Source organism: Alligator mississippiensis, chromosome 8, assembly GCF_030867095.1.
Source record: "Alligator mississippiensis isolate rAllMis1 chromosome 8, rAllMis1, whole genome shotgun sequence".
Lineage (NCBI taxonomy): Eukaryota > Metazoa > Chordata > Crocodylia > Alligatoridae > Alligator > Alligator mississippiensis.
This window is the reverse complement of record NC_081831.1, coordinates 80,703,862-80,723,446: the sequence shown is the minus strand read 5'-3', so window position 1 is coordinate 80,723,446 and position 19,585 is coordinate 80,703,862. Positions and strand designations below refer to the sequence as shown.

Sequence of the window (19,585 nt, the reverse complement as noted above, 5' to 3'; positions counted from 1 at the left end):
ACATGGAGCATCTCCTAGTGCCACATCCCAGCTCCAGAGCCAGAGATTATTGAATACAGTGTCCCCTGGCAAACCGATCTCAAGGGCTGGCTGATCCACAGGGGAGCAAGACTGGTATGTGGCAGGGCCCAAAGCTTCCCCATGTGCTGGGTATCGAGGGCATGGCACAGCACCTAGAAACAGTCCTTTTCCTTTACAAAACCCAGCTTTCGCTGCTCCAGGCAGAATCTCTCCTATCTCCGTGTAAAGGCGACACACTGAAGACTGATTCAGAGCTACCAAGAGGCCATCCATAGCAGCACAGATTTACATGGCAAAGTAGGAGACCCCCTTTCCTACCCTTCCCCATGGAGGTCAATGGGGGCTTCACCAGTGACTTCGATGGGCAATAGATCAAAACCTAGGGCAGGAGCAGCAGGAGTCTAAGGCTAGATATGCTGCAAGCTCAGCATCTCTGCAGACCTATTAGCGCGGGAATACTCCAAACAGCATCGGCAGAGTATCTAAAGCAGTGCCGTTAATGTGCACTGAGCCCCTGCTCTCCTTTGGAAGGAAACCGGCCTTTATTCACTGCAAGACTGCTTTGCATTTGCACATTAAAAGAATGCAAAACTCTTTTTGTCTCAGACCAAATACATCCTTGCATTTGAACAGGCACATTCATGAAGGGCTCCATCCAACGTGCTGGAACCGGAGAAACCAAGGAAGGCGAGTCCAGGGCTCCCCTCAGTAGTGGCTTCATGGCTTTAATGAATTCATCCTAACCGCCTGAGCAGGCAAGTCCTGTGCCTATCTTTGCACTAGGAGGTCTCCGATCCATTCATCCCATGGTGCAATTGCACTGACACTCTGTGGTGCAAGCACTAACAGAGCATGGGCAAAGGTGGGCATGGTGCATGGCACATCCACACTAGCACGGACACAGCCGGGTAACTGCAGTGCTGCTTATAAACCTCTCTAGGGCCCGTGCACCAGAGCTCCATTTATTACATTCCTTTAATCGGTCTTATCAGTCGGTTTACCTGCAGCAAGGCATTAGCAAAAGCCAAGTCGTGCATGAAAGAGAGGCCCTATCCTGTGTACACCGAGTCAATCAGCATGTCATATTGTTATCAAGCTTGCATACAAACCTCTCTTTGTACGTCAAACTGAACCAGTACAATGCAGCCAGCTATCTAGGGCAGGTTATCTTGTCAGTCCATTAGCAAGCACCACCTGGTCTGCATCTGTTTGAAATACTCCTTTATTGTTGTCCTTATAAAAAAAAAAAATCCTTTTCAATTATTTTGTCCCTGCCAAAAGAAAACAGCATGAAAGTCAAATGCCAGGCTTCTCCCGATCCGGGAAAGGGAATTCACAGCCTGAGACGGATTTGCCTCTTTTCACCTAGAGGAAAATCTATTTGTGATTCCTTAAAGAGGCAGGTGGATGCATTGCAAAGAGGTGGATGTTTGCAAACCAGCCAGGCATACCTGAAATTGTTTTGATGCCTTCACCGTACAAAATGCCACGTTCCAATAGCAATTTAAAAAGACACACCAGCCTCCAAAATTGCACCGCTGAAGGGTCTCCTGAAGCGTGTTCGCATTAAACAGGTTGTTGCTAAAACTAAACAACCTGCACTGGAGTTGAAATAAAGATCAAGTGTTTCGCAGAGGCACATTGATATGCTGGGGCAGGGTAAGCAGTCAGGAGGAGTCTCGCTTCCACAATTTCACGGGAGGGCAAAATCCATATCAATGGTTTATCGCTTGTAAGGTCAGAAGGATCCCTTATATCATCCAAACTGGCCTCCTGTATATCACAGGCCATTTCATTTTGCGCGATGACCCCTGTACAGACCCCAATAACTCGGACGTGCTGCCTTGAGAATCCAAATGCCGATGCAGTCATTTCAGGCAACTATTTGAAAACTGGGCTCAGTGCACCAGTTTTGGCCAAGTGGCTGCCATGATTTCATTGTCTCCTGCTCCCCCGGGCTCCAAAATACACAGAACATTATTTTTGTCCATCTTAAAATGGGCCAAGATGCCGTCCAACCAGTTCACACAAGACAAACGCTCGAAATAAGTGGCTCCAAATTAGAGCCACTACCAGGAATGTGGCATTGAAGGATTTAAAAAAAGACCAAGCCAACAACCACCAGGAACAAACACAAATACAGGATTAAAGTCATTAGCACAGCTGCTTGTTGAGTTCGTTCACATTTTGGCACAAACACGGATTTTCCAGCCCTAGCTACAAAGGTATTATAGTGGACCCCTCTCTCGACTATCTATTTTGGTGAATTATGGACCTGCAGTTCTACAGAACCTGGCAATGTAAAAGCTGCAACCGCCTCCCAAAACGCACGTTAAATCGGGCATCAGGGTCTGAAGGACTTATTGCACCGAATACATTCAAGTAAGGCAGAAGCTATTAGCAATCCCACTTCTAAAAGGTACTGATAATTCACCAAGCCTGTCAATAGGCAGACTGGTTTTTGCTGACTTCACTAAAGTTCATTGTTGTGTGCCTCGTATCCTTCAATTAAAATAGCAAAACAAAAGTGAATTAATGAACTCGCCAGTCAGTGCAATTAGAGATGCAATCAACTGTTACAAGGGACTCCTCCTCCATCTTCCAGCTTGAATTTGCATAATGACAGAGAATTCTTGACTTCTTACGAAATCCTCATTAAAAGGAGAACAGAAATGTCAACAAACACATAAACACTTGTATTGGATAGTGATAGCAGCGCCGCTGCACTGTTTTAATTGGCACAAATCCAATTCTCCTATCAGGATAATTTAATTGACATTTGGCCTTGCAAGGGGGGGGGGGGGGTTCACTCTAGGACAGGATTAATGTCTTGTTAAACAGCATGTTTGTATTGTTCTCACTTTATTAAAATATTAAGGTATCCAAAGGGAAAAAAGAGTTAATTTACAATTAAAAGTTGCTGCTAGGTGGATTATGATTAAAACCCTCAAACCACTCCATGCTGCGGAAAGCAACAGAGAAGAGAAAGTGTATGCATATGCAAATCGTATCCGTTCATCTCGTCTCGTAAATAAATATACACGCAAAATGTCACATGCGTCTCCAGAAGGACTACAGCGTTCGAACGCTGGAAACGACACCGAATCCTCCAAGAGCTTGTTTGGAAGATCTGGAAATATTTCCTAATAGGTTAAAATGGTGCTTAAAATGCCGTTCGATGTAGACCTCTCTGCTACGGTTGCGCTGAAAGGAATCCCTAGAAAAGCCACCAAAAAGATGAAGGACCAAAGATAAAGATCAAAAGTAGTTTCAGCCCTCCTTCCAACGCAAGCGTTGCGTCTCCACGTGCAACTCGGCTCACTCGCCCACGTCGCGGGCCTGCGACACAACTGCCTAAACAGCAAGTGCGGCAAGTGTGCCTTTCAAGAGCCGGCGCTCAACACCCATCACCGGTTCGCAGGAGCGATTCTGCTCGAAGGATGGGGTCTACTCGACAACCGTGGCAGAGGGCAAGTTTTCTTGCACTTCCTCTACACACGGCTCAGCACAGCAGAAACGCACGTGTGGGGAGAGAGAGGGACACCGCATTGTCGGATGATCCCTGTAAATATAATGAGCTTGGCTTTACGGCGCCTAAGGAGATGCATGGCAGGGAGGGGTAACGAGATTAAATTAGCCAAAGGAACGGCTGTGCTGAATGTCAGGAGTGATGGTCTCACATTGAGGTCTACTAAATTATGGAACAGACCCCTGGAAGCCCAGCCCCTAAGTCTGCGCTGGAAAAAAATATCGTGGGCAATCAGCTTAGCTGCAGAAGTAGCGTAAGAAAAGAGACACGAGGAAGCCACACACGAGGGTGTCCATTAGTTGCAATACTGATTGGGGAATGCCAGCTCGTTTGCTGAAAATCTAACACAAAGGCATGCTACAGCTTTGGGGCGTTAATGGGTTTTCATTGGAAGCAATGATCACGCTGTAAGACTTTTAAAGGTGATCGCAGTTGATAAGCAGTGGGGAAGCCTGCACCTTGAGAGAGTCCTTGTCCAAAGGGTATAGCACTAGCCAAGTGAGCCCCAATAACAGGCATCGCAGAACAGACACCGGGCAACTGTGCCGTAAATATGGGAGCCTGTGTGCATGTGCAATAGGCTTTGGGCACAACATACAGCACTAGCAACGAGGACAAGCTCAGATAGGAGCCAGGGGGATCAGAGCTGATTCGGCTTCCCTCCCTCCATTAAGCATCTAACTTGGTGCCATTAGTGCCACCTGCAGAATGGGCACAGGCGCACACGTCTCGCAGCCCCGCTGCTGCTCTGTGTGGTTCCCTGTGCTCCTCCGCTCCTGCAGGAAGACTCGTGGCTCAGCCCCTGCCTAAGCCTGCCAGAGAAATAGGCTTAGCATTGAGGAGGGGCAGAGATGCTCTACGCCCCGAGCCACAGCTCAGTCCTCCACCTTCCCCACGCCCAGCACACCTCGCTGCAAACCTGCCGCCTTCCCTGTCTGGGCAGGAGCAGGGGGCACTGCTGTGGGACCCACCTAGATGAGGATGCTGAGCTAGCCACAAACTTCACGCCCCCCCAAGGGTCCTACCCAATCTGCCCGTCTCTCCTGGGACAAGACACGGTAGTTTGCAAGACGCTCTAATGCCACTATCCGCCCTACATGGCTGAGCAGGACTTGCTAGACGCAATGAAAGGACCCTGCTGTTCTCCAAGCCCGTCCCCAGGACCCACGCTTCATTTTCAGGGATCCTGGCAACCGGCCGTTGGGTTATAATCGGCATCTTGACGGAGATTTCCAGAGGCGAGCTAATTAGCAGTGGCTATCTGGAATGTCAGCAGGCCGCCAGCGACCAAGAGGTCTGTTTGCTTTGGGTACAAGTGCAGAATGATTGATTTCAGCAGCGTGTGAATGCATGTTTGTAGCTTCGCTTCTGGAATACATTTGTAATACCTCGCCATTTGTGGGGGGGAGAAATACTGTAATTTATTTACAGACATGATTTGCCACTGGTGGTGCCTAAATACATGTGTGCGTGTGTACAGATCTATTTTAAGATTTACATGGCCCTGGTGCAGCGTCTGCGGCTTTCGCGTTTCAAAACAGGAAGTGCTCCTCATTGATCTGGGAGCTTTTCCATCATTCAGCTATTGTAAACATTATCAGCCTTCAAAATCGGTAATGCGTTGCAGATGTGAGAAACGATAAAAGGCCCATCACCAAAGCCCTCCATCTTGGTGCTTTTTCCGCTGGGGCAACATAATCATGAATTGATTAGCATACAGAGCTCACCAACATATGTTTAGAGTCACTCGCAAACTTTTGACTCAACATTTTACAAGTATGTTTAAATCATTAGCGTTTAAGTCAACTGACCAGCTTTTACGGGGTCATTATGGATAGGAAACAAAGGTTATACTTTATGCAACAGGAGATAAATCAAAACTAGGCCACTTTAAAAGTGATCCCTTCTCCCCCACCTCTGTCCCCCAAGCCATCGAGGGGGGCGTCTTGGCAGCAAAAGTGCTGGCCAGGAGCAGCTCGCAGGCAAGTGGCAGACCCAGGGCGCCGGCTCTCGGGAGTCGAGGCACTTCAGATCACTGGTACTGCCACAGCAACGTCCTCGTTAGGAAAAGTAGCATGCAACTTTCTGATACCAAAAGCCTCCTGTCTGCAAACTAGAACCTTATTTCACTTTAACTTCTGAGGAGGACCCAACATCCTGTATTTTCTCCATTGCAAAATCCCCAAATCCATTCCACATCTCACTTTCTCTCTCTTTCAGGCACTGCTAGCAATGGGACATTGGTCCATCCATGATTGAATTCATTATGGAGACTCCAAAGCTAAAAAATGCACCATTTAGGAAATGCTCAGGGGTTGTATCCGAGTTTCTCACACATGGAGCTTGATATTTAGTTACTGGATGAGAGAAAATCCATTTTATCCTGATTTCTATCTGCAGTCTATTGCCTAACATCACTTCGGGCTGGAGTACGGGATTCGAAATGCCTTCCCTGTCTCTGGACCGATATTTTAATATAAATATTGTATTTACACATAACATAAAATACACAACTTTGCTACAAACCTGGCGCGTGTACTATTTTAGTTTCGGCTCATTAAGAATATTTTAATCGTCTTAGCTCAATGGAAGGAAGTCTATAAATATCTGTGCTTAGTTTCAGAGTCCAAATTTGCCCCTCAAACTTCAACGTGGCCCTGGCTGAGCTTATCCCGGTTCGGTTGTCTGGTCTTTAGGAAGAGGAATACGCAGCTCCCAGGACGGGAGCAAATTGAGCACGTGCCCGCACGTTTAAGTTGGCCCAAGCCCAGTGCAAACCAGCACGACTGCACTGAAGCCCGACGGTCAGTCTACGTCCGCAGAAGATTTGGCCTAAAACAAACCGTCTAGTCCGAGCAATGGCAGTGGAGTCCTCCATGTCTAACAAGGCATAGAGAGGGGGAGAAATTTGAGAAGTTGCTATGTATTAACATCAGTAGCATCTTCTCAAATCAGAGCAGTTCCCCCATTACCCTGTTCCCAGGTTGCATTTTCTAAGCCATCTCAATGCTACAGATGCCCAAGAAGCAACCGTGGCACTTAGGAACATCCATCTCCTTGGACTCCAAGGGAAATGAGGCTCCTCGGTCACTTCTGAACATGAGACTTTCCCCAGGGAGGAATGCAATTTGCCCAACCAAACCCACCCCGGAGGGGAAGCGAGCAGGAACCACCGGCCAGCAACCACGTTTGAGTCCACGGCGTCTGCAGGATGCACTGGGCAAAGGAGGAACGTGACGGGGCCAGAAGCATTACGTGACCGTAATGGACCCTGCAAAGCTACGTGGAAGCCAGGTCTACAGGAAGGTGGGCAGATAAGGTCCCACTGTGCCACGATGCCTCTAGGGAAGTAGCTCATCAACTCTCTGTAGCATCGCTGCGGCTTTAAACTCTCCATACCATTTTAAACTCAATGCTCACCGACCCAGCTCTCCAGATCTTGCTCCAGATCTCCAAGGCTAGCTACCTCCTCAAACTGCAATGGAAAGCAAAGCCACAAGTCTTGTCACCTGCTAAGAACCGGAGCTGGTTCTTCACTCTGACGTCTCCATTCCCGGAGGCCCCGCTGCAGTCATCTTCATCATCGCAGTCCCCACTCTCCGACTCGTCCTCGTCCGTGGTTTTGTCGGGAGTTTTCTGCCGCGGCACTGACATCCCTTTCAGCAGCTGGAAGGCACAATTTCAGAGTCACACCCAACAAAACTTTGCTACTTTCCCCCTTCCCAACTCCTTCCCTGTTCCATGGGCCAACCGATTCTTAAACACAAGGAACTACACTTATGAAGCAAAACCTCTTCTTCCCCAGCGGCTTAAGTTGAGGGTAAGGGTGGCTGAGACAAAAGGAAAAGGTAATTAGTCCAAGCACCAGCTCCTTAAAGAATCAGGGTTGTTTGCATATGAAATGGCATCTCAAATCATCATCAGAACAGACAACGGGGCAAAAATATTGCAGAAGTTTGCTCTGAGGCAGCTTCAATGTGCTCTCAGGCCCATTGCAATCACTGGGAGTTTGGGCCTAAATTACTCTGTAATTGCTAGGTGGTGTAGGATCTTCATCCTTACATATAATATAAATATAATCAGCAGTGAGACTCCAGACTTTAGGAAGTGCTGAGAGCACCAGTCAAAGTGCACAGAACTGGGAGTGGGTCAGCCCTTCCTCAACTGAGACCCAACAATAATCATGCAAGTAAGGGCTGCAAGTAGAAACCCAGGTGTGCGGTACAGAACGGCAGTCAGCCCCAGTTTGGACCCAGGCCAGCCCCCAAAAAGTTGTGTTGAATGTAGCCAGGCCTAACATCACCCCTACCCCAAGCTGACCCACCCGCGAATGGGCACCTAGTCATTGCGGACGGAGAGTCAACAACAGTGGGAGAGATGCCAGCCACGTGGGGGCTTAACCTTGCCATGATGATCCCATGGATCATCGTGCAGATTGCAAAGATCTTCACTAAGAAAAATAGACTCAATCTCCTCATGTCATGCCTCAACTCATCACAGCACCCTCAACCTATACCACCGCTGCCAAGGAAGTCTATGAAGACCCAAGACCAAGTCTTGGGGAAGTCTATGAAGACCCAAGACCAAGTTGCTCCCCAAGGGGCCTGAAAATACTTGATCCTTCCCCTTTAACAGCAGCTAGAAGAAATGAGAACGTTTTCGGTCGTTGTCTTCCTCTTGCCGATTTTTCCTGTTTACTGCATCTAAAAGGACCAAACAAGTCCATCGCAAACAGATTTGTTTTGAAAAGTCGAGCCAGCCGGTTAAGATATGCTGAAAAATTCCACTGCTGCCACGACATATCTGAAAGCTTTCTTGGATTTAATCTCCTGACGCTAAAAAGAAATAAAAGAACAGGATAAGTAACACAGAAGATATTGCAGCCTGGGAGCTTAGTGCCTACTTCGGGGGCTCCATTAGTTTCTCCTATTGTGGCGACACACATACCTCTCAAGGCATTTTTTAATATCTGGAATCTAGGTTATATTTTTAAACTACTAAGCCGCCCTTAGAAAACGGCTCCTAAAATATTTAGATGCCGGAGTTTATACAACCTTAGAGGAATGTTTTCTATGTCTGGCTTCACATGTCCACGGCAACATAAACACATACCTTACTGCTTATATTGGAGTAGCACAATGTAATGAAAAACAAATGGCCTGCCTCGAATCCACTTTGCCTCTGCACTTCGTGCCATTCGCGTTGGCATGCCCCGCACATTTAAAACCCGGCAGCGTAGCCAGCGCTTGTTTCACACGTTTAAAAATATACGACGTGCCGTGAAATATTTCAGAAATGCGGGCAAGGAAGCAGAGACGTTAGGGTGCACGTTTCTAGGGAATTAAGCTGGCCTTTCCCGACTCTGGTAGGGGTGGCGAGAGGGCACTGTGCCTGCCCAACGCGAGGCACCTACCCCAAGCGCCGAGTTCACCAGCCCGGTTGCATTTGGACCCAGATGGTCACCTGTCACAGCTGACGGTCGTATGGCTCGTTAATAAAGCACCTGCTGCCTGGGTGCACTTCCACCCGGTAACAGGAGGGAGAACTCCCACATCTGATAAGCTGCCATCTGTCCCGGGTTTCACACCATTGCTTTTCTTTTGCAATATGCTCCAATTCCCGTCCACTTTCTCCTTCTTTATTTTACACGGATTTCAACTGATATTTAAAAGAAAAATATCCAAGGAAAACACGGGGTGGCAAGCCATGGAATGGGGTGGCATAGCTTAAGAGATGCCCAGACCGTAGGTCCATCTTGCCCAGTCTCCTATGTCACACGGCAGCAGAGAGCAGAGGCTGAAGGGGGGACTGAGCTGGGTTTTCCCCCCCTGTTCCTCTCCCGCTTGCAACCTCCAGCATCTAAGGTCCAAGAAGCTGGGATGCAGAGCCCGTGCCCGCAGAGTCCCAGTCCTGCCCATCAGACGAGACGTGCTCCGTGTCTGTAGACAATGGCATGTGGGACACGTGGCTCACACCAGGCCCTCCATCTGTGTTGGGCTCCCCCCAGCCCGGATGGCCAAAGCAGAGCAGCGGGAGCAGCCCTCATGGGGACCCAGGGCAGGGCTCACACCTGCCCCTGGAGCTGCAGCAAGACCCCAGGACTATTCAGCTGCCGGGTCCTGGCACGTGGCCTTACACAGGCGTCCGGCAGTCCGTGCGCCCCCTCCCTTGTCACACACTTGGAGCCTGATCTGAAGTGCAAGGAGGGATGTTTCCATCCAGTTTAATGGGCTTTGGCTCAGCCCCTTTATGATCACTCTCGGAGACCGGTTTTTGTTAAACATTTACAGGCTTTTCCCAGAAAACGGCCTGACCGCAGACAGGAAAAAAAGAGCCAGCGCTTGTGGCTCTGGGTGCAGCAGCGGGAAGACCTCCCACCAAAGCGGGACGAGGGGACTGTCCCAAGCTTTCCGGCAGGGTGGGTGGGACATCCCCACTCCTCACCCTGCGGAGCAAGATTACAAAGAAATATTTCAATAGAGATCACATTCAAGTGAATGAAGTAGCAGCTCTTGCAATGGGTCTTATAGGTGCCTAGGAGACTCCTCCGGCACTACAGGTTAGTTTGCTGGAGGAGACGCATCCTTTGAGGTCCCAGAAATAATCAAACTTCACCTCAGCAGCAGACTCATTAGAGACCTGTCTGTCTGGATTAGCTCAAAAAGACCAAAGCAACTTGAAGGCAGGGAATCAGGCCATTGGACACCTTCTGTTTTAATAAGCAGTCCTGCGAAGAGCGTGCAAAGAGTGAGTGTTTGCACATATAGGGATCCCTCCCCCACGTTTGCATGCCACCCCACCACGAAACAGCTGAGCTTGCCCAAGACCCGCCGGCTCCCTCTGAATGGCGTGGTGTGCACAAGCCCTGCAGCGGCAAAGAGGCATATATATTCCCAATGGCTTTCTCCGAGGCTCTCAGGAGCTGTGAGGATGGGAGGCCAGAACTAGCCCCCTGCCTTGCACAGCCGCAATGGATGGCACTTGCTGTGGCCCTTCCCGGCTGCAAGTGGGGTGCTGGCCCCCTCTGTTCACACTTGGTTATCCTTGTCTGCAAAGTTTCAGCCTTGCTCTGGAAGCGCTGCACAACAGCACTCGCTGCCACTATTAGCAATGAAAGCTAAAAGGAGCCGTCTTCAGTCTTTGCTGTTTGCATGTCCTAGTGCCTGGGAGCCGTGGCTTCCGATTGCCAGCCCACTGCGCAAGGGGCTGTGCAAAGCGGGGACAAAGATGGCCCCCGTACTTTATGGCCCTTTGCGCAGCTATCTGCATTAGTGACGGGGCCGAGGTGGGGACTGCCGTAACTACCCAGCATTAATGTACCTCTGCTCCCACTGAAAGCAACGGCAAAACTCCTGCTGGCCTTTGTAGGACTGGAAATCCCTGTCCCCCCGCCCCGATACACCAGTCCTGCTGCATTTAGCACATGAACACAGACAGTTGCTTTAGCTTCTGCACAAGTGGCATCCCTGAGTCCCACCGATTTACTATTAAAGTGCCAATTAGTCCAGTCCATGGGCTTTATAAAATTACATTTGGAGGACTAAACATAGCTCCTTCCTCTTTAAATAGCAACCAAGCCGAAACGGTACCCTGACATTACAGTTCGTTCATGTCCTGTGGTTTTTAGTCTATGGTAAGAGGCAGGAAAATACACAGTCTGATCATCAGTAAAGTAGTATGTAACAACGAGAAAATTTGAACGTAATCACAATTTGTCCAGCTGTAAGAGTTTACAGTCGTATCTGTTCCTCCTCTCTGCCAACCCATACTGACAAAAATACACCATAGGTACACAGTGTGCCTATCCGAAAGGCCAGAACAAGTTGTGTGTGTGTAGAAATTACCTAGATGACATCCAAGGCGCTTACATTAGCAACTAAACATTAAATACAAACACGTGGTAAATGAGAAAAGATACCCCCAGGCCATATCCTCAGCTACTGAAAAAAAATCACCATCACTCCAGTGCTGCGAAAGGAGTAACATCGCTTCGGTCGAGGTGAGACCAAGGCTCGTGTGCTTTCCTAACAAAGGACAGGACAAGTTGGAAGAAAAGCCATGCAGTCACTTAAAAGAGTGACGATCATTTCAGACCAAACAGGGTTGAAAATACAGAGCCTTCATTCCTGGTGTCAACTCGGAGAGATCAGCCTAAAGTGGAAGTCGGCTCAGGAGCTCATTCACCTACATTTCAATCTCGGTAAAACTTGGTTTGCTTTGTGGATCTCATTGACACTTAAAAAAAAAAATCAAGCCAAGTCTGAACAGTGTACTGGAAATGACAACTTATTGCGTGTGACACTGCCTCGGCACTCCTGTATCAGGGGCGTTATTGGTTATAGCATTAATTGATAAATTATTCCTAACAGAACAGCGACCAGATTTAAAGACAAAAACCGAAGGAGCAATCATGCTCGCAAAATAATGACGACGCTGGATTTTAACTGAAACCCCAGTAACAAAAAACTTCGCCACTCACCTTAAAGTCAGCTTAAAACAGAGACTACCATCCTACCAACCCACAGAGCCATCCCGATCCCTGCTTCCCCATGTAAATGTAAGCACAGCAACATCACATTTTTATTATTATTATTATTCTTGCTACTTGGTAGCCCATTAGCAAAAATCTGCCTTCCATTCCTCGAGCTCACAACATCACATTCACATCACATTCAGACTCAAAGTTCACAATACTGTACAAGATCCCCTTCGGTGTATGACAACAAGCACCAAAATCGCACTGACAAATGCAATCGCGCGCCAAATCGGAGAAAGAGCTGCCCTGCCCTTTTAAGACCACAAAAACCCCCCAAAAACCTCATTTCAGTGTATTTTAAAAAATGAAATAGAAAACAAAATAAAGAAACGTGCTCAGTCAGGTGAATACAGAGGATTGCTTTCAAACGAAAACACTCCCTTACGAGTCTAGAAGGGGAGTTTGAATTAATACTTGCTGTCTTCTGGTGAGCATAACTGTCCTTTAATTTAGTTTGCATGACTGAAAGAATTTAATAAAAATGTTCCAAGAGTTCTTGTGAAATTCTTCGCGTGTTTTCAGTAAGCCTCTGGAATATGATCAAGCCTACCGAGTGGAAAGGACTGTGCCTGAACTTGCCGCTACAACAATATTCGAATTCGAATATCAATTTTATAATCAAGCATGCAACCCCCCCACAAAAAACCCCAGTACTCGAGAACCTTTTCTCTTTCCATTTGATTTCTGTTACCGGGACCATCACCGGGCATCAAACCCCAGCAATGGGAATGAAGGGTCTGAGACTGCATGCCTGTTTCCTGCTTTCAGGACACATGCATTAATTGGTGTGCGCTAATTGTGGATGCCTCCAGTCAGACCTCTCACGAGGAAGGCATTTAAAAGTAATGAAACTAGATTTCTGTTGCAAACCAGGCAATGCCTACTTGCTACTGGAGGCATAATACAACTTTTCAAAGCACTCCCAAACTTCCCACTAAGTCGGGCTTTCCCTCTAATTCCCAGCTACCGAAAACACCAGCTTTAGCAACAAATACGAAGGGGAATCTGAATCTTTAAGCCTGCAAGACTGAACAATTTTGGGGGGGTATTTATTAAGTAAGGAGCGAACCTTTGGAAATCCACAGATTTTCACACAACCCTTTTCCTTGCTAGCAGCTCGTTACACTGCGTGGGAATACACTGCGTTATGGGATACAGCTGTGATTGTTTTCCTTATGAAGATCATTATCTGATCACAAGCAAGACAGAGGGAAAGTGCCCCGTTTTAATATGTTGCGGTTGTGTTTTTTAAGCTCATGTGTTTCCAGTTTGGCAGCCAGAGCTTAGACAGGCATGCAACAGAAAGAATCAATTCTCCCCCCTCCCTCCCTACCGTTCAGCCCTAGAAATAACAGGAAAACCTCCCTTTTATTAACAAATGCCTTTTAGCATTGTTCAGCCAGCATGCACCCGGGCGGTGCACTAACGCAGGGCGAGTTGCCCCGTCTCAAGGGCAGGAGAACGGGTCTTGCGTTAAAATTCAGCACACGCGGGACTCGATCTGGCACAAGACGGGGACTGGGCGGCTGTTGCACTTGTCACGGTCCAGAACCGGTCGCGACGTGTGTGCACCTGTGTGCTCCCGTACGCGGATATGCACACAAATCACCATCTTGCTTACGCGCTTGGGAGCAAGGGGCAAAAAAAATTAGCCAGAAGCTCCCGTTCGCTGGGAGAGGTCTGAGCTGCGGTTGCTTCGGGGTGGCAGGGCTGTTTCCACCGGCTGCACCTTGGCAGCGTATCAGAGGCAGAGAAGAAACCTGTTCCTAATTGCACTCCTATTTCAAACCTGGCTCAGGCAGGAGTAATTGCTAATCAAATGTTAATAAAATGGATATAGGCCTTGGGGCTGGAAAACTCATTTTCAGTCCTTAAGAAAACAAACAGGAATGTCAGCTGTTTTTTCACCTGTGCTAAAAGGAAATAGTTTGCGGTTGTGCATCACACCTGCCTTCAGCTCACTGCGCACACACACGTGTGTGCCAGCATAGGCTCGGGACGGCGTAGACCACAGAAGCGAAGCCTCGTTCTGCTAAGCTACAGGTCGGCCCTCAGATCGCTAATTATTTCTCCTCTCTAAAGCTCGTTTTTGGAGATGCCCATCATTTGTCCCAAGACAAAATATCATCACAGAGATGGATCTAATTTCTCTACATTGGTAGTTCTCAAACTTTTCAGACTCAAGGCCCCCTTGGAAAATGTCGGCTTAGTTTTCACTCATTTTTTTTTTACTACGGAGAAACGCTACGGAGATTTTTCTATTGCAAAGAACCAAGAAAGACCGCAGCAGGTCAGAGTGTTTTTAACACTACGGATTCCGATTTGTGCATTATAATTGCACGCTTAACAGTGTGCAAATTGTGTGGCACCCTATGGCACCTGTAAAAGGATCTCAAGGCACCCTGGTTGAGGGTCACAGCTGTAAATGAACCATGTATTTGGACAGCAGTTGTGATGGAGGGGCAGCCAGAGCACTCTCAGATGAGGCTTACACCCGCTCAGGCTGACAGCACTTGGGAATAAATTCTGCATGTTACTTTTAATAAGTAATATTGACTGCCCTGACCCCCTTAAACAAAAAAGAGAAGGGGGACACTAAACCCACCCAGTCCAGGAGTGTCAGTGCCCGACAGAGGCCAACAGGACAGGTGAAGCACGTCAAAGCTGCTTTTTTCACTGCCCTCTGGTTGTCCCACCTCCCACCCAGAGAGGCACAGCTCCCGTGGTACGGGGTTATCGCCCTTTTTTGTTGCTTCCGCTCCAGTTTCATCAGCTTCTCCGTCTGGTAGACGAAGCCGAGAGGCTTCAGCGGCCCAGGCGTCGTGGAAGCAGATGAAGAGCCCAGCAGGGACGTGCCGATTATGATGGACGATGCCTCGGTGGCGTTCGGTGCTGAAAACATTTTGCGGTATTTCCCCGGCTTCTGGGCCCCACGCCAGCGCCTGCACAATCCGCCTGGCTCCCCTTGTGAAAAGCAAGGCGCGGGGCTGGTTTTTCTAGGTCAAATATGACGCCTCCAGATGAGCTGCGGGGTACCCACCAGACTGCCCTACCTCAAGCTGCCTCCGTAGCAGTGCGGGTACCAGAGACCAGGGCTCATCCGAGAAGGATGCATCGAGGACCGCATCGGGGACAGCACGCTGGGGACCCCCACCTCCGCCAGCGGTGCTGAAGGGGCACGGCCTGCTGTTGCCAGCACTGCGATTTCCCCTCCCGATAAGCCCGAGAGGCTGACGCCTGTCAAGGCCAAGGGGCCACCCAATTTGGAAGGGTCACTGGCTTAATGCGAGGCTAGCTATCCGAACTGACAACGTCCTCCCGGGTTAAGGGAAGCGGCTGCGGACCCCCTCAACGCCGGCGCTAATTACGGCCTGTCCGTACGGGCGGCTTAAATCCGTCTCGGCGCAAGACGGAGTCGACGAGCCGTGCCGCATTCTTCCTCAATTAAATCTCGTCTGGGTCACTTGAGAGCGACGCGAGAGGCCAGGCGCTACTTCTGCGCCCAGGTCAGCTCGCCCCAAACTGGCAGCTCAGGGGAAGGGGTGACCGAACCCCGGCTGCTCTCCCAGTCCAGAATGGGAAGCGGTGCTTCCCCAGCAAGAACAAACGGCGACTCCCACCGGTCACCTGGGATTAGGATACACTCGTGTGCCCTCTCTCTCAACCAGCCCCTTCCCATCTCTGTGCCGTGAACAGCATCTCTCCACGGCTGGCTTTTGCAGTCGGATGGGAAGGAACAGGAGAACACGCAGGGTCAGGAAAGTCGTCCCGTGGCCCATCTGAGCCTATTCCCTCCCCACCGCTAGATCGAGGCGCTCGCTGCAGTGATACCTGCTCCTCGCCCGTGTACTTCGACTACAGCTTTTGATTGCACCTTCACCCTTAATCGACTCATGTGGTTGCCAAGGTGGGTATTCATTCGACCGTGGCACTCATTCAGCAGGGATAGATGCGTGGCGTCTATGCAGGCCAGGGTCCAGTGTCCTATTCTGGCACCTCGGAGCTCTAATCCTGGACCAGGATGCCGTTGCGCTAGGCGCTGTACAAACACATAATGCAAAGGCAGACCCCAGCCCTGAAAAGTTTCTGATTGCAGAGAAGGCATGAGTTGGAAGAGGAGTACAGAGGGCACCAGGAAAGGGAAGCACAGCTAGACAGCAGGCCCAGAACATCCATCTTCTGGCTGCTAAGGGGTGGAGGTGGAGGATGCAGCTTTCCCTTCCAGGCTCTTGCACCCTCCAGGCTAAATGCCCGTGCTCTCTTGTCCCACCAGGACCTCTCCCAGCTACACTGGGAAAGCAAGAGGTGCTGCTATGTATGGACTCCAGGCTCAGAGGGATGGAGCATCCCCGTGGTGCTGCGGAAGAGATGGGAAGACACTGTCATCGCCCATTATTACCTCGAGGCCGTGAAATCAGCTCCATGCGGGCTGCAGAGCTCCCGCTGGCTGCATGACAGACCCGCTGCTGGACAGCCCAGGACTGCCTCCTCCGAAAGTCCCGAACGGCTCGGCACATGCGGCCCCCTCTTCACATGTAGGATCGTCACGTCATATAGGATAGCTTGAAATAATATGGAAAAGAGGTCTTCTCATTTGTCTGCACCCATCCCGACTGCTTCCTCTGTCTGCTGGACCTCTGTGGTAGTGGGAGATAAACTTCAATCCAGGGTACATCACAGCATTTTAGCTTCAGCTGCTGCTGGAGAGGAGCAGGCGCGTGGAAGAGTTGTGGCTCCGAGGATGCTTGCTCACATGCAGACACTCGCACACACGCTATAATCTTTTGTCTGCCCGTGATGCAACCCAAATGTGTGTACCCTACATAGTATAGATCCCTATAGACCAAGCTGGGGAAGGGGGGTTTACATGGGTGATGAACACAGGGCACCCAGCCACGGTTTGGGGTCACATTGAGTGCGGCTATCAGGTGCATATTTGCACCAGCCCCTCCTCGATGGAGGCCACGGGCACAGCTAGTCCTTGCTCCGTCTTCCCAGAGCCCAAGCCGCTGCAACGCTGGGCACAAAGAGGCCCTGTTTAACCATCGCCCATTGGCTTGGACACTGGCTCTTTTGTATCATGCGATCGCTCTGTGGTTGCCGGGAATTTCTGTCTGTTGCTGCCTGGGAGACAAACAGCATCGTGTCCTTGGCATCAGGTAGGGTGTGGGGGAAAGAAAATCAAGTAATGAGCTTCTGTACACGGGGCTTCTTTCTTCCTCGCTGGCCAGACGCAGCCTGCAAATAGATGAGGCTGAACGCTGCTGCCCCGGCAGCGTCTCCCTCCTACCCTCCCCAGCAGAGAGCAAGCTCGCCGTAACAGAGCTCTGCGCAGCCCCTGCTCACGCTAAGGGCTTTCTTAGCCTCCGCGCTGGAAGAAGCTGGCCAACCCGTCTCTGCTGGTAATTACCCTGCCACCGTTCATGTTAGGTTTGGAGTCGCCCCGAGCTGGAGGGTGCTCGCAGGGCAACAGAATGAAACCCACCGCACAGGCTGAACTGATCTCCGAGAAGCTGGCACAGAGTTCAGGAAAACAGCGCTACTAAAGCCCCCTCTCACTGCCCATCTTTCTCCTCTTCGGCCACGCTGAAGGTTGGGCCATGTTACTCAGCAGGGCTACTTATTTCTGAATCCCACCATGTGTGCAAATAGGGAACGGGAAGGGAGAGAGGACTATCACCAACAATCTGTTCTGACTGACTTCAGAAAACACAATGCCCATCCATTCTGGACCTGCCCATCCAGTCCAGATGTGCCCATTTATTCTGGACCTGCCCATCCAGTCCAGATGTGCCCATCCATTCTGGACCTGCCCACCCAGTCCAGATGTGCCCATCCATTCTGGACCTGCCCACCCAGTCCAGATGTGCCCATCCATTCTGGACCTGCCCACCCAGTCCAGATGTGCCTATTTATTCTGGACCTGCCCATCCAGTCCAGATGTGCCCATCCATTCTGGACCTGCCCACCCAGTCCAGATGTGCCCATCCATTCTGGACCTGCCCACCCAGTCCAGATGTGCCCATCCATTCTGGACCTGCCCACCCAGTCCACATGTGCCCATCTATTCTGGACCTGCCCACCCAGTCCACATGTGCCCATCCATTCTGGACCTGCCCACCCAGTCCACATGTGCCCATCCATTCTGGACCTGCCCATCCAGTACAGATGTGTCCATCCATTCCACTGGTCATTCACCCCCAAGCCCTGGCACCTGCACCCTCCTTTGGCTTTCCATACTCGTCACCAGACACAAAAAAAAATCTCTCTCTCTATTTGAGCAGGGAAAAACAGTCTCTCGTGTCCCTGTGACACGAAGCAACTTTAAAGGTATAGACAGACAAAGAAATTATACCAGGTTAAAAGGTTTACCATGTGTCAGCTAACCCAGGACAGCTTGCTGCGGGTTCCTTAGTTTCACCTACTATGCAATAGGAGTGGACACACAAAACAACAACTGGGGGAGAGCCGATATGCCATAAGCCCTCTGCCCCTTTAAGTGTAGTAGCATGTGCTTGTCTGCCCAAACCCTGAGCTCTGCTATTTTCTAGGGGTCCGGCTTGCTCTTCAAAAGGAGACATCGATGCTTTGAAAAATGTATTCTCCATCCCTACTGCATCTTCAGCAGCAGATCTGTGTCGATCTGAACCGGATGGCCGACGGTGCGGCCTCAGGGAGCCGAGATGTTTCGTATAAGACAGACTGGCGCAGGCACCACGTCGACATTTAACCTGACATTGCTTCCCTTGGCCGATGGAGCACAGTTAAGAGACTTATCGGGGGCAAGTGGAACGTGAGAGGTGCAGGTCCTGAAACCGCCCTTTGCACAGAAAGGTATTTCACTTTGTAAGAGTATTGTATTCTTTAAGCTATGGGCTGGTTCCTCTTAGCTAGTTTCTCTAGGAACAGATTTAACAAGTGTATTGGTATCAAAGTATTCTGGTATAAGCCACTGCGATACAGTTTTACTTCTGTTTGGTTCTGTAGTCATACAAAACCACTCCCGTTTCAGTCAGGGTCAAGGTGAGGGCAATGCACCTAACTTGGCATCACTTCATTAACTTGTAAGAAAGGCTGCTGTAAGGACCGGCTGCTCTGCTTCCTGGACTGGATTGCCTCATTTTTTTCCTACAGTGTCGGGGACTGGTAGCTCTCCATCCTCTGCTGATGAGACACATCCAGGAGCAAGAAGTCTCTCAAAAAGCACATGGAAAACCAAACCCCATACCAAGGCTTACAGAATAAATCTGCTGATGAGAGAGGTCAGTAAGGTCTATGGAGAGTGGGCCCTCAAAGCACCTGGGCAAGCATCCCTGCACTGGGAAGTTCCCGACTGTCCCGGTGTCTGTTGGCTCCTTTGAGAGCAACATCCCATTCGCACGCCCCAATGGAGAAAAAGATCTGTGCTTTACAGACCGTAGTTTCTTAAAAAAAGGCCCATCCAAGAAACACACGGTTTTTCTTTTTGCTATTGCATAACTGTAATAATCCTCAAAGCA

At 49.7% G+C, this 19,585-nt stretch overlaps 1 protein-coding gene across 2 annotated transcripts in view; it reads right to left on the bottom strand.

Annotated features, from left to right (window-relative positions):
- Window positions 1-19,585, bottom strand: part of GPC3 (glypican 3) — a 202,436-nt gene that overhangs the window by 29,391 nt on the left and 153,460 nt on the right. For both annotated transcript variants that reach the window (XM_019492767.2, XM_059732903.1), the window contains exon 7: window positions 7,060-7,216. In XM_019492767.2, the coding sequence (XP_019348312.2) occupies window positions 7,060-7,216 (157 nt within the window). The remainder of the gene's footprint in view (window positions 1-7,059; window positions 7,217-19,585) is intronic.